Source organism: Mustela erminea, chromosome X (assembly GCF_009829155.1).
Source record: "Mustela erminea isolate mMusErm1 chromosome X, mMusErm1.Pri, whole genome shotgun sequence".
NCBI classification, from domain to species: Eukaryota; Metazoa; Chordata; class Mammalia; order Carnivora; family Mustelidae; genus Mustela; species Mustela erminea.
The window spans coordinates 1,383,530-1,410,043 of record NC_045635.1 but is presented as its reverse complement, the minus strand read 5'-3'; the positions used below and the strand labels follow the sequence as shown (position 1 = coordinate 1,410,043).

Here is a 26,514-nt window from a genome sequence, read left to right as displayed (position 1 = left end):
GGACAGACATTCAGGGGCACGGAGGGGCCAGCTTCCACGGAAAGTCCCCCCTGAGCTCAATCACGAAGACACGTCCCCCTGCCCTGCCCATGTATGGGTTCCCCGATGCCAGCTGTGCCAAGACTGTGCCCCTGTTGGCAAAAGGGACGCCTGCACTTCGTGACTGGCTCGAGCCCCCACAGGGACAGTCAGGAGATGCAATGATTCAACACCCAGCAGCACCGGCCGGCCGGAACCCCTCCCAAACTGTTCCTGACCTAACCTAAGCTCCCCAAGCACACGGCTGGCCTACCAGTTCCAGCCCAGCACTGCTGACTCTGTCTCACCACAGGCGACCACGTCAGGGGGCCCCCGGCTCCCGGCAGAAACCCTCCTGTGCCGGCCGCTCCCCATACTGTCTCCCGGGGACAATCATCACCACCAGGACCAGGAGCCCAGGCCCCGTGTCCAGTGACCCAAGGCACGTAGCTCCTCGGTCCCAGCCACACGCAGACCACGGTGCACGAAGCCCGTTCACCCCTGTGGGGTCCACCACCCCTCAAAGCTGCAGATGCTCAGGGCCACGCGGGGGTGAGTCACGCAGGGGTGAGTCACGTAGGGCGAGTCTGGCCCTGGCCGGAGGGAGAGACACGTGAGTCATGCTGACGGCACGGCACCACGCCTGCCGCAGCCCCTCCAGCCCTGTATCAGCCAGTCCTGCTGGGACGCAGGCTGAGCCACGTGCGGTCCCCAAAGCCTCTGGGCAGGAGGGCGGGCGGCTCCTCCTGAGTGCACCCCCCTGGGTCTCCATCCCACCAACCCAGCCTAAACTGGGTTTCTCTGAAATTCTACCACAACAGGGAACCACTGCGAAATACAAAGCAGGATGGAGATTTGCATAAAACTAAATGACAGAAATGACACAAGACAGGTTCCATACAAGGAGCTTCTACATTACAGGATTACATAACAGAAAACTTATAGATGTATATTCAGAACAAATTCCATATGTTGACATATATAGAGTATGGGATTCTGTATAGAATATGGAATAAATTTTAGATATATATCTCGGATAAATTATAAGCATTTACATATATATAAAATATAAAATTCTATATAGAATATGGAATAAATTAGACATATTTAGCATAAATTACATATATGGAATAAATTATATATATTTACACATATATAAAATACTGACTATGGAATAAATTATATATATTTACACATATATAAAATACTAAGTTATAAACTTAGAATAAATTATATATAATAATTTTATATAACTGTTATATGTTTTAATAATAAATGATAGAAATTGGAAATCATATAACTTACACACAGACTTTATAAAATCTAGAGATAAATCATATTAAAAATATAAGAAGTTATAGAAATTAGAATAGGAATCAAATATATTGATGAGTCATAGAAACTAAATCATGTAATTTATAATTCTATGCAAAACCTATAAATTACATAATAAATATGTAAGAGAAGACACAAGTAAGTTGTAGAAATAAAATCAGAATAGAAACGAAATGCAATCGTAACCCGTTATAGAAATTGGAATTCATGTGGTGTATAATTTACACACATAAACCCATAAACCCTATAAACAAAATAGAAATAAGTTACAGGACGGAAACACGGAAACAGGATTTAGAATAAAGTACAAACCCGCGTTTTACGTACTGACACGTTATAATTTATACAGAGCTTATAACCTATATAACCATATAAATACAATTATAGAAATAGAATGACAATGGGAATACATGACACGTATTCCCAATAAATTATACCATTTTGGGAATTACACAACTCCCAATAAATTATACAATAAAAATATACAATTTAGACAAAGTGCAAATCTTCCAATTTGCACACACCGTCTGCAAATCACAGACACAAACATCCAGAGACAAACACGTACACAAATAAAGTAAGTCACGGAAAGATGAGAGGACAAAGACCGAGGAGGCAGTGAGGCCAACGCTCACATTTTCAGATGTTTTCTCGGGGGTGCACCAGAAGAACAAATGTAGGCAAAGCCTGCGATGCCCCTGGGGCTTTCCAGTTAACATAGGAGTCCGCACGGAGAGTGGGAGGAGCGCAGAGCCCTCCTCAAGGTGCCCCGGTCCGGTGCTGTCGGTGGAAACGCCAGGGTCCCCCCAGCCCAACCACCTGCGAAAGACAGAGCCGTGGGGGCCGTCCATGCTCTGTGCCACGTCTGCTGCCACCGGGGAAAGGCTTTTCGTGAGAGAGCCCTCCCCCACCCCAGGTCACGTGCACGCCCCTGAGCAGCCGGTGTCCAGGTTCCTGGGGGCTGGAGACGGGGTCCCCTCCACAGGACGGAGCAGCCCGGCACAAAGCGCAGAGCGTGGGGACACACAGCGGTGTCGGCTTCGTCCCAAGCCCTGCAGGTCAGGAGGACGACGGACATCGTGACGACGAAAGCCACCTGATTGCATCGTATGTCTTGATACCGAGAACGTCCTCGTGTTTCCGGGGGCAAGACAGAAACCGCTTCAGAAATACTCCGTGCCCTTTCGCAGACGCGGCATCGAAGGGCCCGCCCTTCCCAGTTTAAGATTTATTTTGGACAGAGGGCGGGCCCACGGAAGGGGCAGAGGGAGAGGGAGAGAGACTGTCAAGCCGACGCGAGACTCGATCCCACGACCCCGAGATCACAACGTGAGCCAAAACCACGAGCCTGACGCTAAACCGGCCTTGCCATATCTAGGTGCCTCGGATGTTTCGAATCCTCCAGGTTGCGGGATTGTGCTGGTCCTGGGCCCAGCTTCCCCAAGACGCACGACGGCACGACACCGGATGTGCACAAAAACGCACCGTGACAGACGCCAACGAAGGCCAAGCTGGTGGACTATCGCCACCACTCACGCAACGGGAGCCAGGATGGCGGGCTGCACATACATGTCTGGGAACCCAAGGCATGGCGCTTGCCCTGCCCGGAGAACGTTCCTGGCCACAAATAAAAGGGAGCCAAGCTCAGCGTCACGACGGTCTTGGGCATCATGGGCACCCCGACGGCTCACGTCAACTCTGTTGCCTGTTTCAGTCCCACACAGATTCATCCTCCCCAGGGGCTGGGATGCGCCAAGTCCTTTCATGTAAGTCTATGCCGCGGTGGAGGGGAGGGGAAAGGTCTTTCTCGGCGTCACTCTGGGGACGGCCCTGAAAGGTCGGCCAAGCTGTGCACAAAGCTTGGGAATACAGTGAGGCTGTGGGGTGGTGTTGGGGACCATGACGGTCCCCGAATCTGCCTGTGCCAACACATTCCTGACAGGCCAGGATGCCATCCGTGCATCTGCCTTTCTAACACCCTCTGGCCGGGACCCTCTGCTGTCTGTCCTCTGCTTGGGGCTCCTTGCAGTACCCTCTTTCCCCCAGAAGCATCCAGTGTCTCCCCTACAAGAAGCCAAGGCATTGCTTCCCAAAAGGCAAGCTCCAAAACCAGACTAGAAGCCCCCATTCCGAACCCAGCCACCTCCCCAACTGTGCTCCCTTCACACAGGGCCCTGTTGGCCCACCTGGACTGGCCCCAAATGACCCATTAGATGACCCCAAACTCTTGTCAGCTCATGGAGCCCTTGGTGGCTCTGGACACTGGCCCGAGGCTGCAGAACAGACTCGACCTTCTGTTAATTAATTACAGTCCATTCTCACAGGTCACGGAAGTTACATTCTCTACGTCGTCGGGGATGCTGCATGCACGGATACTCCATCTTCGCTCCTAGGGATGGACGGGGTTACGACCCCACCGCCGTGGGTCACGTGTTCCCCAGGGCGTCAACGCAGGACCTTGCTTTCTGCGTGTTTCTGCTTAAACAGACCATCCTGGATCTGTGTTGTTTATGTGTCAGCGTGGCCAAGCAAAGGACGCAAAAATGCAAAAGAACGTGCCCCCCCACAGACCACGAAAAGGACACTTGGGGACAACCTGGAGGCTGGTCGGTGGATCGCATAGTCTGCGCTTCTGCACCCGTCCCTGAACACGGACGGTATTCATCTGGGAGTTCCAAATCAATGTCAGCAGGGGGGCAAATGCACAAATAAGGGATTCGTGAATATGAGGAACGCACTGTATTTCGCTTCAAACAGCATAACCCCAGGAGGTCCTGCGGTGTCTAACACAGGGGGCTGTGTGTTCCTCAAAACTTTAAACGCTTCCCCAAAAACAAACTCAGGAGGGAGAGCCACACATTTAGGGCACCTACGGCCTTCCTGTGGATCTTCTCCTTGGCTGTACGTGCTAATCTCTTCTTTCCGTACCAGGAGAACTCCTATTCATACCTCAAAGCCCCTAGAAAATGCTGCCTCCTCTGGGAGGCGCTCTGTCCCTCCTCCTGAGCACACCGAAGCATTTCCTCACCACAGCGTGCACAGATGGCTTCTCAGCTCCAGCCGTGCGTGATTTCATAAGTCCGGACGCTCAGCTCAAGGTCCCGGTGAATTAAACCAGGAATTTTGTGGGCTGGGATTCAGGTACGTGTTCACACTGACCTGCCTGCTCAAAACCCACCCGGGGAGTTTGAAACGCACATTCTGGGCACCGGGGCTGCCGATCACGTAGCCACTGCAGGCTGGTCTACAGCTAGAAATAAGCTACGTTCTTTCGGCATTCACCACGGCTTCCGCCTTGTCATCTCCTCCTCCAGACACCCTCCAGATGATCGCACACACCGAGGCTTCCTTTCTGCAAGCCATGCTCCCCAGCCTAAAAAGCCCTCTTCGCGCTTTGTCAGGCTTCCTCTGCTATGAAGGTCTGACTGCTCGTGGAAAGTTGGTGCCCGTGGAGGTTTCCACCTGCGAGGAGCCCTCTCTGACCCCCTGGGGCAGAGTGGTCCCCGCTCCCCTTCACGACACAGCACCAGAAGAGATATCTTGCTTGTCTCTCCCCTGGCAGAGAACGGAGGACGGGGACCAGGTATTTCTTCTCGGGACCCCAGCACACAGCAGAGAGAGAAGACAGGTACCACTGGGAATTCAATCTACGCCGGGTGAAGGCACACGTGAGAGCCGGTGGCTGGGTGTGTGGGTGCGCGCACAGACGGACGGGCGAGTGGGTACGTGGGGAGATGGATGAGAGGGTGGGTGAGTGGGTGGATGGAGAGAGTAGATCTATACATAAAGCTCAATGAAAGGAAAAAGTTGGTGTTAGTCATAAATAAATGATGGGGGATAGATAAAGCATGGGTGAGCAGATAACCTAATGGACGGACAGGTGAGTGGATGGATGGATGGATGGACGGATGGACGGACGACGGACGAACGGACGGACGAACGGACGGACGAACGGACAGACGGATGAGTGAGTGGATGGATGGACGGACGGACGGATGGATGGATGGAAAGATGGATGGATGGATGGATGGACGGACCAATGGATGGATGGATGGATAAATGTGTGGATGGATGGATGGACGGACAGATGGATGGATGGATGGATGGATGGATGGATGTGTGGATGGACGGATGGACGGATGGATGGATGAGTGAGTGGATGGATGGACGGACGGATGGATGGATGGATGGATGGAAAGATGGATGGATGGATGGATGGATGGACGGACCAATGGATGGATGGATGGATGAATGTGTGGATGGATGGATGGACGGACAGATGGATGGATGGATGGATGGATGGATGGATGTGTGGATGGACGGATGGACGGATGGACGGACGGACGAACGGACGGACGAACAGACGGACGGATGAGTGAGTGGATGGATGGACGGATGGACAGACAGACACATGGACAGATGGATGGATGGATGGATGAGTGGATGGACGGATGGACGGACGGACGGACGGACGGACGAACGGACGGACGGATGAGTGAGTGGACGGATGGATGGATGGATGGACGGACTGACGGATGGACAAACGGATGGATGGATGGACAGAGAGATGGACGAATGGATGGATGGACAGACGGACGGATGGATGGATGAGTGAGTGGATGGATGGATGGATGAATGTGTGGATGGATGGATGGACGGACCAATGGATGGATGGATGGATGGATGGGTGGATGCATGGATAGGTGAGTGAGTGGATGGATAGAGGCACAGGCAGACAGCTGGACAGACATACGGGTGCATATATGTACAAATGAATGGATAGTATATGAGCAGTTGGATGGATGCACACATAAAACGGTGGACAGATGGGTGGACAGAACATGGAATCCATGGGTTGTTGAAGAGGCCTCAGTCACTGATCCTGGATCTAGTTCACTATCAGCATTCGGAGTTCTTGTCTATCTGGACTTAAGTTTCAGTCAATATAGGCCAAGCTCCTGTACTTCCCTATCAAGCCACATTATTAAGAGAGGGAACTCCCTCTGTGGTCTACACGGCAACATCTAGAGAGCTCCTACTAGCCCAGTGGCCCTGATGCCCGGGTCTTGCGAGCCAACATAAATCCAACGACACAGGCAGGCCTGGGCAAGCGTGATTTCTGCAAGCTCCTCAGGGACCCAGCTCTGGGGCCAGGTCCAAGAACCTAGGATCTGGGCCTCCACTGGCCACTGAGGGTTCCTGAGCAGGGGTGGAATTGCAACGGCAGCTCAGGCATCAGGACAGAGAGCAGAGGAGGAAGGTGAGCAGGAGAATGAGCAGCCCTGAGCCTGGGATCTTCTCCACCTGAACCCTCAACAATTGGCTTAGTAACACCAGCTTCCCCTGCAACGTTATGTGTTTTATCTTGGGCAGTAAACCACGAAGTATCCTGAGAAGGACTCCCCATCGCCCTCCTAAAAGTGCCTGAAAGACAAGGGAAGAATGTAGGTAAGGGCTCTTCCACGCATCTGAGAAAGTGTCGGGGTAGGGGTGCAACTCAAGAAAAGAACGAGGAAAGAAGAAAGAAAGGAAAGAAGCTTGAAAGGGGAAAAAAAAAGGAAGAAAAGGCAGAAATAGTGAAAGGAACAAGAACCAAGAAAGATTCAGAACTTGAAACGAACAGGACTGGGTTAACAGATGGAAAACAGGAGGAAGGTGATGGCAGGAGTGAAGGGTGGTTCTTCCATCTGAGAGTCGGAGCAAATGGTCACATCACAAAAGATAGGAATGAAGGAGGAGACCTAGGCTGAGGAGAAAATAATGAGAAGTTCCAGATACAGAGCAGTGGAGACACCACGGGGGCAACCAGAGGGACCTGGTTCAGAAACTGTTACCTACACAAGCTTAACCTGGAGAGAGATTCAGGGCTGGTACCTCAGGGCAGGGAGCACTGGCCTCCCAAGACGGGGACAGGGAAGCTTCCTGTCCCGTAGCCAGACCCACGGTGCCAGGCTTCGGCTCATCTTCCTCTCTGTCATCCCCACTCCCGGGTGCCTTTCCCAACTGCACGCCAGGTCCCTCTTGTCCGAATGCAGAGATTCTGACCCCTCTGTCACCTGGTGAGAGGCTTCGGGTTCCCTGGGATGAGTGCGGCTGCTTTCAGAGCAAGGGGACATGTACACCTCCACCTGGGAGCCACTCGGGACAGGCTGGGGCCTCTCTCTCAGCTACGCATCTATCACCCAGATGTCTGTCTGTCCATCCATCTGTCTGCCTGCCTGCGTATGTATCTGTGTGTCTACTTAGTTATCTACCACCCACCCATCCATCCATCCATCGTATCTATCTGTCCATCTGTCTATCTATCTATCTATGCATCCATCCATCCATCCATCCACCATATCCTAACCCTCACCTTCACCCTTTCGAGGGGCACCTCACGCCAGCCAGGCCACGAGTCCTTAAGCAAGTGCCCCGGCAGGCAGGGTCCACGGCCTCACCTTTCCCACAACATCCAGCCCTGAGTGACACGCGGCTGTTCACAACCACCTCCTGCTCCGTGAGACCCCCGCCCATCGGTCCTTTCCCGCCACACCGTGTTGCTCTGCCTCAGAGAGCCGTCTCCCCTCATCCTGCTGGGCTACGCTGGGGTGCACTCTGCACGGAGTCTGGGGCAAACAGCGCCGTCTCCGTTCGCGCTGAGCACAGAACCCACGCCCTCCGCCAAGAGAAGACAGCGGACAGCCTCAGAAGGGCTCGCGCTGTGGATGGCTTCTCGCAGTATTTACAGACCCGACGTGCCCCCGGGACCCTCTGCCCCCGAGACGACATCAACAACTGATACTCTGTCCACGTACAACACCGGTCCACGGGGCGCCCCAGTGCATGGATGCCTCGTCCACACGGCATGCCCTAACGCCCTCCAGGGAGCCATCGGACCAGCACACGGAGGCTGTGGCAACGGCCGCGCTGAACACAGGCAGCCAGAAATCTCTGGCCGCATTGTCTCGAGATGACTAATGCCTTCCAAAGCCTGGCAATGCAGCACTCGCTCCTTGAGCCCCCTTCCTGGGGAGGGCGGTTCATGTAAGGACGAACAATTACATTGTTACAGACAGCACTGCCTCACCGCAACTATGTTGCTCTCTGCAAAGTTCCCGATACAATGTAATGTATCAAAAAAAAGGGCGGTGGTGGGGGGTGGACACACACACACACTTCTCCAAAACTTCCAAGCGCAGAAAAGGAATGTGAGGAACTGTGATTCCCACCGCATTTGGATGGGCAAGTACTTTGGGACCCTGCTGCCTCCCGTCCAGGGCAACAAATCCGTTTCACATCGTGCCTCAGGCCACCCAGACGCAGAGAAACGCAACAAAGGGCTCACCGGGGCTCACTCTGTCTGGCTCCTGGCGGAACACAGGGCTGCTTTCGCTTCTCGTGAGTTTTCTTCTTGTGTCCACGCGGCCGGTGGCACGCGGAACTCTGGGCCCACCAGTGCATCCTGAGTTACTGCTGCAGGAACACACCGGTTTTTCGTCTTATGACCACCTCCCTCGGAGTGGGGGAGGGAGGAGGAAGCATCTGGTTTCCTGTTTAGGGGATTTTTACTGATCCGGCTAGAGAGAATAGCGAGAGAGCTCCGAGGGATGGTGGCAGCCTTGAGTCATTCCGAGACAAGGACACCGAAACACACCCGAGGGCCATCTGCCCAAACTGGTCTAACCACCGGGCTGGGGAGAGAACAAGAAATTTCAAGAAAGGGAAGTGTCGCATCTCTAGACGCGTGAAAGATACTACAAATTCCCTAAATACAACGCGAACTTTGGCGAGGGTCCATCGGTCACCCCCAGACACTGGCCCCCACAGGAAAGAGTGCCCCGGTGTTGGATGGTGAACCACCCAACGCCTCCAAGCACCATGGCGCCAGCAGGATCACCGGGAGTCCATGCGACCTTCTCTCCCAGAGCACGGTGGACGCGACCTCACAGAACCCTGAATCCTCACAGCTGCTAACGGGGGCGGGGGGGGGGTGGACAGACCCCCTGTGTGTTATGGGGTCTCTAGATGGTAAGGGTTCACGGTGAAAATAAATTAAAAACAACAGTCCCCTCTGAAAATACCGGAAGAACATAAGGGAAGGCCTGATTTCCCCCACAAATAACAGCACCGGGAAAGAGCTGGCAAGACCGGTTTTTCCGTAAGGTTGGAGGACAAGACTCAGTAGAGGCCATCAACTCTCGTTCAAGGGTGTGTCCTTCCCCGATGTTCGGAAAACGCACCTCTGTCTGCAGAAAGCATTTCCCAAACCACTAATATCCCCCTTGCCCCTAAAAGGACTTTTGGAGATCCCTCCCGCAAACACACGCTTCGTGGTCCATCGCAAGAATCAGCAAAGGACCAGAGGAGGTCCCACAGCCATCTCCGTCGACTGACCTAGGACTGACGCCCAGACCTTAAAACAAAGCACGTGAGGACAGAGGGACATGTCTGGAGTCCCCTGTGTCTCTCTGACCTCCGCGAAGGCTGGGCATCCTCCAGCCTCTGGGCGTCCGGATGATCCCAGGTAGAGCCACAACAACGTTAACGATTTTTTTTCTTTATTTGAAGAGTGAGGGCTCCAACTCACGATCCCAAAATCAAGACCTGATTTGAGATCAACTTCCCAGAGACACCCAGGCACCCCCCCAGGGACGCTGACTAATTCTGAGCCTCCAAACACACGTGTACCCCGTCTTTACGTCATAAGTCCCATTCGATTCTTTTCCCCCTAAAAGAAGTCGTCGTGCATTGGAAAATCTCGGCGGAGGGGGGGGGACACCACGACACCCACGACTGTGGTACTCAGGGTCCCGTGGGGAAGCCACGTGCCAAGAAAAAGGGCAGTTTCCATCCACGAAATCGAGCTGGGACCCCTTCCCGTCAAACTCGTTGTGTTGCTCTAAGAGCCCCATCCTGCTATAAATGAGAACAGGCAGCCAAGATGTCATCCAGATGGAAGAAAAAAAAAATCTACAAAAATCAAGTACTTTCCTATCTCGACATGCCAAAAAAGAAAAAAAAAAAGAAAGAAAGAAAGAAAGAAGGCGTGAGCCTCATAAACTGAAAACGGAAAAAAGGGGCCCAGGCAGGGAGGTCCACAAAGTGCAATTAAATTTTATCAGAGCCCAAAGGGCAGGAGGGCAGGGAAACAGGCAAGACCATGAAAGCCAAACCCGAAAGCCATACCCAGGGGGCAGAGAGCAGAACCGTCATCAGGAAACCGAGAGACCAAGCCCAAACTGGCTTTGGATATTGGGGGCTGCCTGACTCTGGGGTTGGGGAGGGATGTCCCGTGCAAGGCTGGGTGTTGAGAGTGTCTGGTCTCCGGGTACCCCTTCCGCCGGCTGTCACAACTCAAAAAAAAAATAATAATAATAAAATAAAATAAAAAAGAAAAAGGGAAAAATGTCCCCAGGCATTTCCAAGTATCCTAGGGGTGGGGAAAGCCCAGCTCTAGGAAAGGTGAAATGCCCCTTTACACCTCCTCTGTCATGGGATTCCCATGAACCTTCCCCAGGGAGCCCTGGGTCCCCGTGCGGGACTTTGAAATCTGTCCTGTGCTGTTAAAAGCAAAGGTCTGTCCCCAGGCTCCACGGCCACTATGCAAACCACGTGAAACACCTTTTTCTACAGGAAAGTGTGTTCTGACCTTCAGCAAATGGAAAGCACTTTCCTGATTTAAAAAAAAAAAAAAAGTATTTGTATCTTTGGAGCTGCTGGTTCCCGCCCCGAACCGCAGAAGGATTCCGTAGGGAGGCGTGCGTGTATGCAGGGGGAGTCTGCACCCTTGAAAAGATCAACGGGTCGTAAAGGCCCACCCTTCCCTCCTTTGTCTGCTGTTGGGGTGAGGCTGGCTCCCCTCGCCTCCCTGCCCCCCTCCGCTGCCTCCGGGAACTTCAGCAAAATCTTGCCCCATGTCGGAGCTGCCCCGCACAATCTGGATACAAATCAGGTAATTTCCCGGACAATCATACCATGGGTTTTTCTAAGAAACAAATCACAAAAGGACTCATGTGGGGCCCCAAAGAACAGAAGGAGGCTGGCCCAGATCTGTGAGGCAGACCCCGGCCAGAGAGCCCCCCACGCGGCTCGCCAAGACTGCCCCCCGGGTTCTCGAAGTAGGAGACCGTCCCGGTTCTTGGAGCCCAGTGTCCTGGGTGTGTGTTTAGATGTTCCTCCAGCCCCGCCACCACCAAGGATGGTCCGGTCCTGAGGAACCAGAACCACTCTGGATCCACGGCCCGGGGACCCTGCCCACAAAAGGGGCTCATGAAACCTTCAGAAGACAGACACACCCACATGCCCAGAGAACCCTCGCACGCTCCTCTGCGCAGGTGTGATGCCAACAAACATATCGAAAGACAACCATATGGGGGGGGGGGGCATTTCTGCTGACCAGCCAGAGCCAAGGAAAAGAGGACATTTCTTCCGGAAGGAACAGAGAAACTGGAGAGCCATGCCAGGCCCTCCCAGCCAGGTCGTGAAGTGTCCCAAGATGTTCCCCCCATACACCAGGCTTAATCTCCCCCTGAAGCCACCCGAGGGCCCGGGGCCCATTCCAAAAGCCCCCACATGAATTCACAAATCCTCCCCCACAACAACCGGGGTGCCAGGCATTCAAAACTCAAGCCCTTATGCAGAGCTGGAGGCCCCTCCAACAGAGGGAAAGTCCCCAGCACCACACAGGCCTCCCGCCATGACTCCTGTTTGCAAAACAAGGAGTGGACACCTTGGAGCAGACCCGTCCTGAAACTCCTCTGCCCGGCGCCGGACGGTCCACTCCACAGTCTGGCCACCCTCCCCGGGTGGGTCCTAGGGGAAGGGGGCGCGCCAGGGAAATCAATAACCGTCAGGTGGAAAAAGTTTCCAAAATGTCTACGCCCAGCAAAAAATAAGTAAATAAATAAAAAAATTTTAAAAATCGGAGCTCTCCTCTTGAAAGGACAGAGAGGGAGAAACAGGCTGGCAACTTCCCCTTTAACGGAGAGCTACAGGAAAGCCGGCAGCGGCCAGGAACAGGCACAGGCTGCGTGCGCGCAAAGTGGGGGGTCGGGGTGGAGAAGGGGAGGGTCCCCAAGGCTCCCCTCGTCCTGAAACAACTTCTGTGTTTTCTGAACGCTCCACCGGAGCAGACGCGCAGCGCGCCGAAACCGCGTTCTCCCGCCCCACGCGCGCAGCGAGCGCCCCAGTCCCTGAGGCTTGGGCACACCGTGTTTCTGGACGTGTCCAAAGCTCCGAGCTGCTCTCAGGGGCCCCCACCCCCGCTCCGCGGGCGCGCAGGCTGCACAGCAGACTCCAAATTTAGGCCCGGAACGCAGGGCGTGGCTCCCCGCGCAGCAACAAAGACCGCGGCCCGGGGTGCGCCAGAAAGGCGTGGGGGGAGCTCGGGCCGCTGCAGGGGAGCAGGGGCGCACACGCGGGGCGGGAGGCACCTGAGAAGTGTCCCGCGTGCGAGCCCCCAACGCCAGCGGCTCCCGCGAGCGCCTCCAACTACGGGAGTTGCTGACTTGGAAAACACACGCGGCATTTCGGCCCTGGAGTAAGTCCAGACCCGCCCCGGAAAAAAAGTTGGAGCGCTGTGAGGCCGCCCGTTTGGGGCGTTGGCTACCGGCGGGCACGGCGCGTCCCGCCGAGCGGGGAGGAGGACCCGGGGTCCCCGCGGCGTCCCCTGAGGCCCGCCTCACGTAGGGCGCCCCCCGAGGCCCTCCCTGGGGTCCCGGCGCGCGCGGCCGTGTGCGGGTCGTCCCCAGGCCGGCCGGCGCCCCCGGGACACTCCGCCCGCCCTCCGCCCCCACCAGGCCCTCCAAATCGCTCACCCCGGGCGGGCACTAGGGTGCCGAGCAGGCCGACCAGTAGCAGCGCGACGGCGGCCCGGGGAGCCATGGTGCGCCCGGCGCCGCGCAGGAACCGTCCGGGAGTGCGGCGCGCGGGCAGCGGGGGCGGCGGGCGGCTGCGGCGGCGGCTGCGGGAGGGCCCACGGGGCGGGGCCGGCGGAGGGAGAGGTCGGTGGGGGCGCCCTGTGGCCCCGCCCTGGCTCCGCTCGCCCCGCCCGCAGTCCGGGGACACCTCTGGGGCGGGCCCAGCGCAAGGGAGTGGAAAAGCGGGGGAGGCCTGGTTACTAGGGCGGCCCCGACGGGAGCAAGTGACCCCCTCCGTATTCGGAAAGTGGGGGCCCCCTACCCGGCTTAAGCACCCCAGGGCGGCCTGGAAGGGAGCAAGTGACCCCGTCCCTATTCAGAAAGTGGGGGCCCCTTACCCGTCCTAACCACCCCAGGGCGGCCCCGAGGGGAGCAAGCCAGCCCCTCCCTGCTCAGAAGGTGGGGCCCCTCCTAGTATGTCGGGCCCCTAACGGGATCCGCGCCCCCAAGAACGCGCAAGAGGCCCCTGCCCGCCCCGAACTCCTAACGGGGACGCGTGCCCCCTCGAAGCGAGGCCGAGTGAAAGGCTGTCCTTTCCCAGGAACCGTGGTTCCCTGGCCCCGGGCAGCCCCCCAGTCCCATCCCAAAGTCCGGTCTGAACGGACAGAGCCCGGAGCCGGGGTGGGGGCTTGGGGGGCGCAGCGTAGCGCCCCAGCCCGCAGCCTCTACAAGGACCTCCCTGGGAGGAGCCTCGGAAGCCTTCGCGCACCCCAAGCTGGGGGCTGGGCGCGCAGACGGGGAAAGGCACGAGACCCCTCCCTAGTCCCCTGGGGAGGTGGTGCTGGCGTCCTGCTGGGTCTCTGGCCACAGCCCAGACCCCAGGCTTGGGGCTGGTCCTTGTCCCAGACCATCAATATTTTTCTCGCTGAAATGTTAGCTTCCTATTCTCTCCGTGTTCCTTCAGAGAACAGAACATCTCAGAGGGAGAAAAATCCCTGAGTCAGATTCCTGCATTCTCCCCTGCAAACCCTACCCCGGCTACGGGCCAGCTCCACCCCAACTCTAGCCCTCTCTTCACCCCTGCAGAGTCAGGGCCCTTCCTCCCCGCCGGCCATAGGGACACCTGTCCAGCTGCTGTCCACCTACCGCCACCTCCCAGGTCCAGACAGACACAAGGCAGGCCAGACCGCACCCTGGGGCCCGCCTAGGGCAAATGCAGGGACACGTACTTAAAAAGGCACCGGTCTGGCCATATCCAGCTGGACGCTTGGAGGTGTCCCGTTGTCCATCAGCCAACAGGAACCCCACCACCATAAGACTGCGGTGCCAGAGGTAGGAAGATCATGCAGGCCTTTCTCCGGAAAATGCAATAATCAGCCTTCGAAGTCAACGGGCTCTGACTGCCCAGCCAGAGACCGGCAGCCCTCTGTCCTCACGCACCCGCTGCCCCCACATTCGGCTTCTCCATTCCTCCCTGTGCAGCCTTGACTCACCCCCCACGAAGCCAGTGTGCACGTCTCCCTTCCCCGGCCCCAGCCTGGCAGCCCGTGCTGCGTGTGGACCCTGGACCAGGGCTCCCAGGAGGCTCTTCTTGAGCAGCAACAGGATGCCGGAGCTGCGGCAGCCCTTTTGGCATCCTGAGGCAGTTCAGTAGGCTGAGAGAAGCCACTTGTGTTTGGGACCAACGTCAAAAGGCAAAGACCTCTCCCCTGCCCACGGAATGGTCCGTTTCAGCCCTGTCCCCCGCCCGCCCTGTTCAACCTAAAACCTCAACCCAGACAATGTTTAACCTCACTCCCTCGGGGCTGAGACGTCCCTATCCACACCATGGTCAGCGTTCCAGAACACTCTCCAGCCTGGGTTTTCCTTTCATCCCCGAGGGGCTAGGTCCCCGTCACCAGCTCTCACAGATAGGCACGGTCACGGGAACTAAAAGCCAGGCTTTCAGGCTGGTTGTTTTTTTTTTTCTTTTTCTTTTTCTTTTTTTTTAAATTTATGTTCGTACAGGCATCTTGGACGTGTCTCTTTCTAATTCATTAAGTTGAGTTTTTTTTTTTTTTTTTTCTATTAAGGGCCACCTTTCTTGGCTCAGAATGAATATTTCCATCATGTTTCGCAGACGCTCTGGCGTCGAGGTCTAAGCTGCAGAATAAAAATTAGATTAATTGACGGAGGCCCCTGAGGTGTGCCCAGGCACCGCAGAAGAGATCTTTGAAGGACATTCGTGAAGACCTAGACAGGGAGGAGGGAGCAAGGGTCCTTTTCGCGCGGGCTGCTTGCTCTGCTGGTTGGGACTCAGGGCCGGACGGAGGGCGGAGCGTTTCGGCATCCCCTGTAACACACGCACAGACACACACACCCCTACGGACTAGCCCTTCTCCGTCACTGATGGACCATTCTTTGTGTGACCACTGGGCTCTGTCTCTCGACCTAGAAAGCGGGTCTCGACATGGGCCCCAGGAACCCAATGCACAGAGAAAAGAGTAATCTTAGAAAGCAGAACAGAAAAGACCATTATTCATGTGGGGCGTGCGGGAGACGGACAACCTCAGCTGTCCTTAGCAGAAGTTTGCAGAAAGCAAGACCTGTCCAGCGGGGGACATTCCAAGGGGCCATTCCCGGTTGCAAGGGCTTGGGCAGCTGTCTCCGTCTCCTTGCGAACACTCTGTCCTCACGGCAACCCAAAGCTGGCGTGGGGGGAGGTCCCCTCTTTGTGGCCCTCGAGTCAGAAGACGCAGCCAAAGCAAAGAACGGGAAAAGGGAGGATTTTCCTTGCAATTTCCCGAAGCAGTGTCTTCTCTGAACCATGGAATTGGGGGGAGTTTGAAGCTTCGGGCTGTATGTCTGACCAGGATAGGGCTTGCAAGGTTGGGGGGGGACGCAGGGCCGCAGTCATCGGAAGGTGACAGGGTCCAGGTCCTACCTAGCTGCTGGAACTCACCAGGGTCAGCGAGGCCCAGGGTTATCAATACTCTGGCTCCGGCCGGTCTGCTGTTTGGGGAGCTCACAGGGATTTAAAACCCTGCGTAAGGGACTCAGGAATGTGGTCCAGGTCAAACAAACTTGGGTCCTCCCGCAGCGAGGGGCGCTGTACGCCTGGTTTCCTGGCTCTGATTCCTTCGGGCTGGCTCCGGGTTGGGGAGAGACTTTTTGTTTTTTTCATTCTTTCATTTCCCTTTAAAAAAAAAAAAAAAAGATCACGAAGTCCTGAACTTTTGTATCTCTTTGTCACGTTTGCAGGAAGTTCTGCAAGAAGTGTGCGGGGGAGTAGGCACTAGATCACTAAATGATGGGGGGGGACCTAAAATATTTGCCTTCTGCTTGCTTTTTTTTTTTTAAAGATTTTATTTATTAATGTGACAGAGAGAGAGAGCACAAGCAGGGGAGCAGCAGAAGGAGAGGGAGAAGCAGGCTCCCCGCTGAGCAGAGAGCTCGGTGCTAGACTCGAACCCAGGCCCTGAGATCATGACCTGAGCCGAAGGCAGGTGCTTCACAGACTGAGCCCCTTAGATCAGGGAGGCAGCAGGGAGCCCAGCGCGAGGCCGGGCCCTTGGAGTTGCGCGCAGAGCCCTTCCCCGGCTGACCCGGGCTTCAGCATCTAGCTCCACGACCCCAGGCTCCATTTCCGCGGAGAACAACACTCCGTTTCGGTTCTGGGAAGGGGCACTGTGGAGCCGGCGGGGGCCACCGTTCTTCCAAAGTACCACAGACATCTGTCCGGTCACCTGTCACCGTTCCCCTCCTGCCGACACCCGCCCACTGGGCTCAGCCCTTCCGACCTCACGACTGCATTTCTGGAGGTACGCAAACCTTCAGTCCCTAGCAACCTCCACTTAAAAGAGTATTGTTTGTGACAACAGCAGCGCCGAAAAGCACACTTCCTGCAACACAAGAACAGAAGTGACAGGCAATCCACGTAAGCCAGGAAGGGAAGCAGCAGCCTCTTGAAAGCCCCAAAGTCCATGAAAAACCACGGCCTAAACCCAACCACGTTGCACAGAAACGCTCTCTGGGGTTTAAGAGAACGACTCGGGGCACACGCCGAACGCATAGCCCTGATGCCTTCTTGCAAAGCGAGAGATGTCTTTGTTAACCTGCATTTGCTGAACTCTCTGCACGGAATCTGCGTCATTTTCGAACTTGGAGGTGAACGGACTTGGAAGCTGTAAGAGCGAAAATGTGGGGAACGCGGCCAGAGTGTGGCCCTAACTTCAGGAAGGATCTAGCTCCTGGGAGAGGATGATACCCGTTCGGTCCGACGGAGCCTGATTTCCCTTGCGGCTCATCTCTGGACGGGTAAGTGGGGAGATGGTTAGTGCATGGATAGATGGGTGGTTAGTGATTGGATGGATGGAAGGTTAGAAGGTTAGATGGACGGATGATGGATAGATGGATGGATGTTCTTAGCTCCTAGTCACACCAAACCTTGTCGCCAGACTTTCTCCTGATAGCTCAATTATTCTTGGAGAGTCAGTGAAAACGGACACATTTGCCATCGGGTACACACATAACCAGTGCCTTACCCTGAATCGGACGGGCTCCGCTGCCCTGTTAAGGTTCAGGTTTTCATCTTTAAGCTTGGGCAGCACTAGACCTTTTGGCCAAGATGTTTTCACCAGGACAAGGCCCCCCAGCACTTCCCCACCTCTGAGTCCCCACCTATCCGCTCCTGTTCATCTTCTCAGTCTTGTCTTCCCCAAGTTCCTTGGGATCCCTCATCTCAGTGATTCCTTAGTACACTCAGCCACTCAACAGCTACCCAAGGGCCCACACTTTGCAATACAGCAGTGAAATCAAGCTGCCATAGCTCTGCCTCAGAGAGCAGTGCTTAGTTTTAATAGCCCTTGATTTACATGTATTTATTTGTGTTTATCTGAGTCTCCCCAAAGTCTTTGAGCAGTCTTGTTTTTTTATTCTATCTCAGCACCTGGCTGAGAGCCCAACGCACAGAGACTGCCTTTCAGATGCTTAATTACTCCACTGAATCAAGCAAAACAGAAATGAGCGTGCCATGAAAAGCTGAGCATTTAGGTAATGAAGCTTTTTTATTACCTTTGGGCTATCAGGACACACACACACACACACACACACACACAGAGCGACGCACACACAGAGTATGCATGTATATAAATGTCCACACTTACTTCTACATATAGATCTACATCTGTCCATCCATCCATTCATCTTGGGTACATGCAAGACTATGCATTGTATGCAAGACTTCTCCCTTCTTCCATACTAAGGGACTTGATTTTTTCTGGATGTTGACAATATGGCAGCTGGAAAACCATTGTCTTCAGTCTTCCTTGCAGTTAAGTGTAACCAACAAGTAAGTTCTGGTCCATGAAATAAATGTAAGCAGAAATTGTTGAGGAAAACTTCTGAAATGTTCCTTAAACGATGAATGGATGGATGGATGGATGGATGGATGGATAGATGGATGGTTGGATGGTTGGTTGGATGGATGGATGGGTGGATGGTTGGTTAGTTGGATGGTTGGATGGATGGATGGATGGATGGATGGATGGATGGTTGGATGGATGGATGGTTGGATGGTTGGATGGATGGATGGATGGATGGATGGATGGATGGTTGGATGGTTGGATGGATGGATGGATGGTTGGATGGTTGGATGGATGGATGGATGGATGGGTGGATGGTTGGATGGTTGGATGGATGGATGGATGGATGGCAAGTGGCTCTTTTAGCCCTCTCCCTGCTTCATCTTGTGCTTTCCTGGAATACCAGGTTGATGCCTGGAGCCCTAGCAGCCAATCTGGAGAAGGAGGTAACCCAGAGGAAGGGAGCTACTCTTGTACGATGACTGACCATAGGAAGAGAGAATTAACATTTTTATCTTTTTTTTTTTTTTAAGAAAATGTCATATTTGCTTCAGTCTTATTTAAACCAGTTTTCTTTCTGGTCTTTGTTACCAGAGGTTGACCCAGTTTATAATAGAAACCTGCTATGAGTTCCTTATGGGCAATCAAAACAGCTAAGACGGGTCTGGCCATCACACATGGTGTCTGTTGAACAGATGTTGAGGAGAAATTTCCTGAGTCAGTAGAATGGCAGGCAGAATGATGAGTAGTTGGATGTGTCAGTGGATATGTGGGTGGATGGATGGTTGAATAGTTGGGTGAATGGATGGTTGGATGATGGATGGATGGATAGATGGTTGGATGGATGGACAGATGGATGGATGGATGGTAGAATGTATAGATAGATAGATAGATAGATATGTAGATAGATGATAGATAGATAGATAGATAGTTGTATGGGTTGATGGATGGATGGATGGATGGTTGGATGGGTAAGTAGATGGGTATGTGGATGGATGGATGGACAGATGGATGGATGGATGGATGGATGGTTGGATGGGTAAGTAGATGGGTATGTGGTGGATGGATGGACAGATGGATGGATGGATGGATGGATGGTAGAATGCATGGATAGATAGATAGATATATAGATAGATAGTTGTATGGGTGGATGGATGGTTGGACGGACAGACAAAGAAACAAATGAACCTTTTACCAGATACCATTGTGCCATATTATAACTTACTTCCATGTTGGGAAACAACTATGAAGTAGAGGCATTGGACTGACTAGCCCACTTGTGTTGATGAGGAAACTTCCTGGTCCCATGGGGCCATCCATGGCAGGCTGGGATCAGAACCAAGAATTTTTTGATTCTGAATCCAGGCTATTTGTTCCTCCCTGCCTCTTGACTGCCTCCAAACCACCGGCATTTTCCTCAGCGCATTCACAGCAGCCAAAGATAAAAAGCGTGTTGTAAGCTAGAGTTTTTACCTTAGAAACCTCACGGTCTGTGCCCATCCGTGGTCCAGTTTATTTCGAAAACGGTGCTTTTGTTAATTTAGCAAAAGGTTCGTGTGTTCATGTGTTTATCCCCTCTTAAGTGCAATGTAGGTCAGGGCCCCTGCAGAAATCAAGGGATGTGGTGAAGCTTCCTAACACAGAAACAACTACTTTGTTGAAGGAGCTAAAGCTTGTGGTTACTCTGGCTTAGAATCAAGAACAAATCAATTTCCCAGAGTCCAGGAGTCTCCCTTCATCCTCGGGGGACAGGTTCCAAGGCCCCAAGTACATGCTTGGATCTGCAGCCAGTCCCAAACCCTATATGCACTGTATTTTTCCTTGAACTTGCATATCTTTCGTAAAGTTTATTTTATCAGCCGGGCACAGCCTGAGACAAACAATAACTAATCAGGGGCACCTGGGTGGCTCAGTCGGTTGAACATCGCACTCTTGATGTCCGCTCAGGTCTTGATGTCAGGGTTGTGAGTTTAAGTCCTGTGTTGGGCTCCAGACTATGCCTGCAACCCTTAAAAACAAATAAAGGAAAAAACCCAATAACTCATCATAAAAGACAATGATTAGGACAAGACACCGTAACAAAAGTTTTGAGAATGTGGCCTCTGTCTCCTTCAAACTGTCTTACTGTTCTGTGCGTCCCCTTCTTCCTTCTTGAGATGATAAAATGTCCACGTGATGAGATCAAGAGAGGTGGATGACAGAGGCATTGTGACCTAGCGTTAGGCTCCAGTTGACCTTCTGGTGATTGCTCAGGATTATGTGTCCCTCAAACCACAGATAACTTGGGACACTGAACCGCATTTGAAGCATGAATCCTCTTTGTCTCTAAGGGCTGCTAGTACCATGTCTGGGACCTGGAATGGGATCTTCCCCATGACAAACGTTGGCCATGATGGTCATGGTGGTGGGCCAGAGGGAGTTGTCCTACGGTTTTCCAAAACACAGAAGCTGGACCAAGAGCTGTTTGAATTTATTTCTGTTTATTTGTGGGTATCTGAGTCTCCTGATAGGCAGTGAGCAGGTTCGGTGGTGTTTCTACGTCAGCCCATGGCTGAAACCCCAACACAGACACACACACAGCGCGTTACTCAACGGAGTGCATCAAAGCAAAAGTGAGCTCAGCACCAAAGGCTATGCATTGAGATAATGAAGCTCTAGTCATCTCCTTTATCCTACAAGGACACACACAGACTCGTAGACACATGGAACACGTGTGTATATGTGCATATGAAAATGGTACACGGCAAAAGTTAGCATACATACTAATTCTAGGATGCGTCATGGTTCCAATTTTGCATCACGTACTGCCCAAAAACTTAGTGCTTTAAAGCAGCACTATGCATTTTGCTAAAATGCATTTTAGCTAAAAATGCATTCTGCTAAAAAAAAAAAAAAAAAGTCTGCAACCCGGTGGGGCTAGGCCAATTTTGCCCCCTTGTCCCAACTTCATTAAGAATTTCAAGATGGCGGCAACGGAGCATTAAGCCAAGCATGGAGCCCCCCTTCTGAGAGGCGGTCTGACTGCACAGGGTGCCAGCCCATGAAGTCAGCCCCGTCTGAGACGTTTGGTGAGACAGAACACCTCCCGATGGCTTGGGCTTCCTGACATTGTGACGGCTGGGTTCCCACAGTGACCTTCCAGAAGGAGACAGAGAACACCAAGTCATCTCTTATGCAGTGTCTCTTCATCAAAGCAGCCACAACTACGTGGCCAATTTCAAGAGATGGGAAATGCTAAGATCCTAGAAGTGGACACGGGACAGAAATATCCACAGTATGTGCCTCACAGCGGCTCAGCTGGTCCAAGCGTGTTCTGGGATGCGGGATCTTAACGCAAGACCATGTGAAAATTAGGTTCATATATGCAGAACACGGTTCTTTAGCGTAGGGTGTGCTGAGGATCTTGACCTAGGTACTGAGCATGGAAAGGTGAATTAATCATTTCACCTGTTAGCCCATTTGATCTTTTGAGGGATACTAGAAAACCCATTTGGTCAAAAGACCAAATAGCCCTTTTGAGGGATACTAGAAAATCCGAGACCATGCCCAAGGGATTGGACATGTTTCACCAAGGAGATTACATTGAAAGACTCTTACGGGGTTTCCAGAAAGAGAGAGGGTGGGGATGCATTCTAGAGCTTTTTCCTGCAAGAGCCGTGCTACAGATATCGGGGGAAAACATCCATGGCATGCAACGAGCAGGGGAAAGAGTAGGGAGGTCTGGCTGCGGAGGTAGCTGGAGCCGGATGGCGATGGGCGTCGGATGTTTACCAAGCAGTGTATCTCCGTCCAGAGACAAAGGGAAGCCCCAGCAGCACCGTGAGGTAGACGATTGTAGGCTGAGACTTGGTTCAGACAGGGAGCTAACTGAAGGCGCAATAAAGGGACGGTTTCATGGGGTGGAGGAAACCTGCGAAACCCCCAAGTTTCTCAAAATCTCTATTTTGAGAACCTTAACTTGCAGTGCAGACTGAAGGGGATCCTTTCCAGAGAACTTAAGAATGGAGGAATTTATTATTTTTTTGCTCAGATCATGGTTATTTAGGAGCCAAGTAAAGAATGTATTTGCAACTTTGGGGAACGTTTATTCCTCTCCCCAGAAACCAAAATCCCCATGTCCTCCTGCTAGTTTTCCTGGCTCTTCCAGAGCTCACCAAAGCAATCTGCCTAGGTCTGACGTATGTGCCGTTAGAGTTGATGCCTGGTGAGAGCCGCCCATTGTTGGTTGGAAGACCTTTCTACACCCCAGGATGGCCATAAATCATGGACGTTTGGTCAAGAGTGGGTGTTTTCCGGGGATATGCCTTGTAGGCAGGAAGGTTTCGACACGTCTGCATGGGGAAAAACAACCCATCTCTCCTTCTCATGGACCTCCTCTTGGGTGTTCTTGACTCGGGAATACCAAGACCACACCGCACTCCCTACGGGCACAGCCTTTTTCCATCTCAAGGATAGGCTCCGAAGAGTAAGGCCAACAGGTTACACCAGCTAACGTTCATGCCACGGCACAAGCCTGATCTCTGCACCCAGAGGTTGGGTGACGTTTGAGCAGAGCACTAAGAAATGCAAAGCTTAGTTCGTTTTCCAGATGGAGAGTATGGCCCAGGCTGGGGAGTTCTTCTCACACGCCGTGGGCGAGCCATATCTTCTCAGGCATTGGGTGTTTGGGGTCTCCACCGAATGTGGTGAAGATTATTTGCAAAAGTGAGTGCAATTAAGTTCCTCCCTATTTCGGCATTTTTTGCCGGCTGCGCCATGGACAGGTAGAGTCCTTGCCCCCACCATGTCTAGCTGATGCTGTCGCTTGCTTTGGTCCGTAGAAGGCAACAGAAGGATCAGCCACATTTCTGAGGGTCTGGGCTCCCCGCCTTGGAAACCTGCCTGGTCACCATATGCTCAAGGCTGAGAGGACCCACGGAGACCAGGTGAGCTGTCCTGGCTAAGACAGAAATCAGCCGTACCTCATCCACCGAGCAGCTGAGCACTGACTCAAGACGGAGTCGAGCTCACCCCAGAAGGACTGCCCAGATGACCTCAGCCCCAAGTGCCCAGACACAGAATCATGAGTGAAACCAATGGTTCGTCCTTCAAGACACCAGATTTTGGAGTGATTCGTCCCGCTGCAAAAGCTGAAGAGCTGCACACACAAGAGTTCCTCACGCGTCATATCTACCCCCAAGAGGACACACCTTCTTAAGTATCTACCAAGACCTCAACATGCTTCCTATCACCTCCAGGGACTTAAGATAACATCCCCAAGGAGTCTGCAGTCCCTTTGGTTTTGGAAGAAGGGGAGGTAGACAAGGTAGCCCGTTCATGAATGGGAACCAGCTCTCCGGGGTTTCTTCCCGTAGTTAATTCTTGCTGGAGGTCAAGGTCAAGCGAGCTGGTCTGTGGTTGATCAGTTCCTCCCAGACTTCAGGAATATTTTCCTAGTTGGTCTATGTTGGCCGTCTACATGCCAAAGACATCCAATGGGATTTGGTACCGTTTACTTGAATATAAGACACATACTTCCCTTTTCCTGTTGTATTGTCCATTCCAAGTGGGGTGATGGCCAACTACACACCTGGACTGCTTTTTTGATCTTCTGAGGAAATGAATATCCTTATTATAAAATCAAGGAAACCGACCCAATGTGGTTGACTTATAGGTTAGCATGGGAAGAGCTCATTTCTGAAGGCGCACCTTCTCCTGGAAAGTCAGGATGCCTGGACATTCTGCTTCTGTGTTCTTGAGGTCAACAGCTCAATAAACGGCAACTCCAGCCATGCGCTCTGCTAGGGGTGCGTGTGTGTGTCTGTGCTTACACACCCATTACTTGATCTGATCTCATCACAAATTCTGGGAAAGGGTAAACCCTGCTTTCCAAGAAACCGGGACGGTCACTACACCCCACACTACCCTAAAACTGCCTCTTTTCTACAAGCAGTCACACCACACCGACCTCAAAGCTACACAGGCGGTCATTTTTGGTGACAGGCACACCATTTCACTATCCCAAAGGGAATTTAGATTCGGAAGTATGCCGCAAAGTATAACCCATACCACTTTTCCAAACTCTTTTCAGTGAGATTAAAACACACACACACACACACACACTACACAGCATTTTCCATTTTGAAATAATTATGACTTAGAAAATTGCAAGGACCCAAGACTAGCCCCAACAGTCCTGCGCGAGCCAGCTCCCCCTCAATGCCACCCTCTCCCGCGGTAGCTACCCTATAAAATCAGAACTGCGGCATCCAGGCTGGTGCAGTCCTGCTCTAGAAACAACAGTCACACCCACCTCCACACTCAACAATTCAGCCCACTGTGACGCGTTTGCATCTCCATTAGCTCCTGCAGACGCGGAGCATTGGCCGATCCAACCGTCTATGGCTTACCAGCCAACCAAGAGAGGTATTTATGGACCGGCAGCTCTCTACAACGTTCTTGGAGAATATGGTCATGGTCCCCAAATCCCCAGGCGCCGGATGAATGAGCCCTTTTAGATCGATGCTGAAGTACCTTCTGGCTTCATACCACAGGGGGTGGGAATGCCTGTGTTGTCTTTCCAAGAATTCTTGAGGGAGGCTTTGAATTATTTCCGGCTGCTGGGTCCGGTTTGTTTGTAGGGTCAGGAAGTGAAGGTGGGTGGGAAAACGTTGAAGGCATCAAACCGGACCCATCAGAAGCAGCTGTGGACACCACCAGGTGTGGAAGGATGCAGGTCCCCAGGAAAGAAACGGGGCACACCAGGTAGCAGAAAAGGCGTGGTCTATCGGTCACCCTGGTGGGGACAAGATAAAGGGCCCACAGCCAAGAGCCCCCAGGTGTTTGCAGGGTAGAAGAAGCCATGGAAGGATGAGGAAGCCACGGATGGGCACCCCCGGGCTGTTTCCTGGAGCTGTAGATCCCTGAGCTACTGGCTGCAAGGACTGGCTTCTGGGTCAGGAGTTGTAGCTCATCGGGGTGGGGGGTGGGGGGTGCAGCAGCCTGGGGCCCCAGGGGGGAGAGCAGGGTTGCAGATGAACTTTCTCAGGAAGCTGTGACAAATGGTCACCAACAGGGCACTTACAGTGACAAGGTATTTATGCTCCTCCAACTCTGGAGACCGGAAGTCTGAGATCCAGGCGGGGCAGGACCACTGAGATGCGGGTGGGGCCGAGTTGCTGAGATCCAGGCAGGGCTGATGAGGTCCAGGCAGGGCAGGGCCACTGAGATGCGGGTGGGACAGGGCCGTGCTCCCTCCTGAGGCTGCCGGAGAGGGTCCTTCCAGGCTCTTCCAACTTCTGGACCTCCAGGCGTCCCAGGACGGGTGTCCACATGCCTCCCATCTCTGCCTCCATCTTCCCGTGGCTTCTCCTCTGTGTCTGTGTCTCCTCCTCTTGTGTCTTACGAGGACACCTCCCATTGGATTTAGGGCCACCCTCATCCAGCATGAGCTGATCCTACGATCCTTCCCTTAATCACATCTACGAACACCCTATTTCCAAACAAGGTCCCAGTCTGAGCCTTCAAGGCCACAGGATCTGACAGAAACCCCATTCCTTCCCGGGGCTTATGCTTCAGCCTTGTTACTGAAAAGAGCTAAGAAAACTCAGCTCTTAAAAACAGATGATTATTGGGGCGCCTGGGTAGCTCAGTCGGTTAAAGCCTCTGTCTTCAGCTCAGGTCATGATCTCAGGGTCCTGGGATCGAGCCCCGCATTGGGCTCTCTGCTCAGCGGGGAGCCTGCTTCCCTCTCTCTCTCTGCCTGCCTCTCTGCCTACTTGTGATCTCTCTCCTTCAAATAAATAAATAAAACCTTTTAAAAAAAGGATTATTTTTTTAAAAAGGCACTCATGTCTCGTCCCGATTCATACACCGTCGCTCTGTTTTCCTAAAACCGTGTCAAACGAAAACCGTTCCTCAAATCCTTTGGGAAATAAATAGGGCAGGAATTCCCAAGTACTTGAATAAGTAAGTCACCATGTTAGCAGCGGGCATGCTAA

The 26,514-nt window shown here is 53.1% G+C and overlaps 1 protein-coding gene across 1 annotated transcript in view; it reads right to left on the bottom strand.

Annotated features, from left to right (window-relative positions):
* The window catches only part of CD99 (CD99 molecule (Xg blood group)), a 31,994-nt gene extending 18,560 nt beyond the window's left edge, over positions 1-13,434 (bottom strand). The window contains exon 1 of the mRNA XM_032331812.1: positions 13,152-13,434. Within this exon, the coding sequence (XP_032187703.1) occupies positions 13,152-13,218 (67 nt within the window). The 5' untranslated portion in view covers positions 13,219-13,434. The remainder of the gene's footprint in view (positions 1-13,151) is intronic.
* Between the last annotated feature and the right edge of the window lie 13,080 nt (positions 13,435-26,514).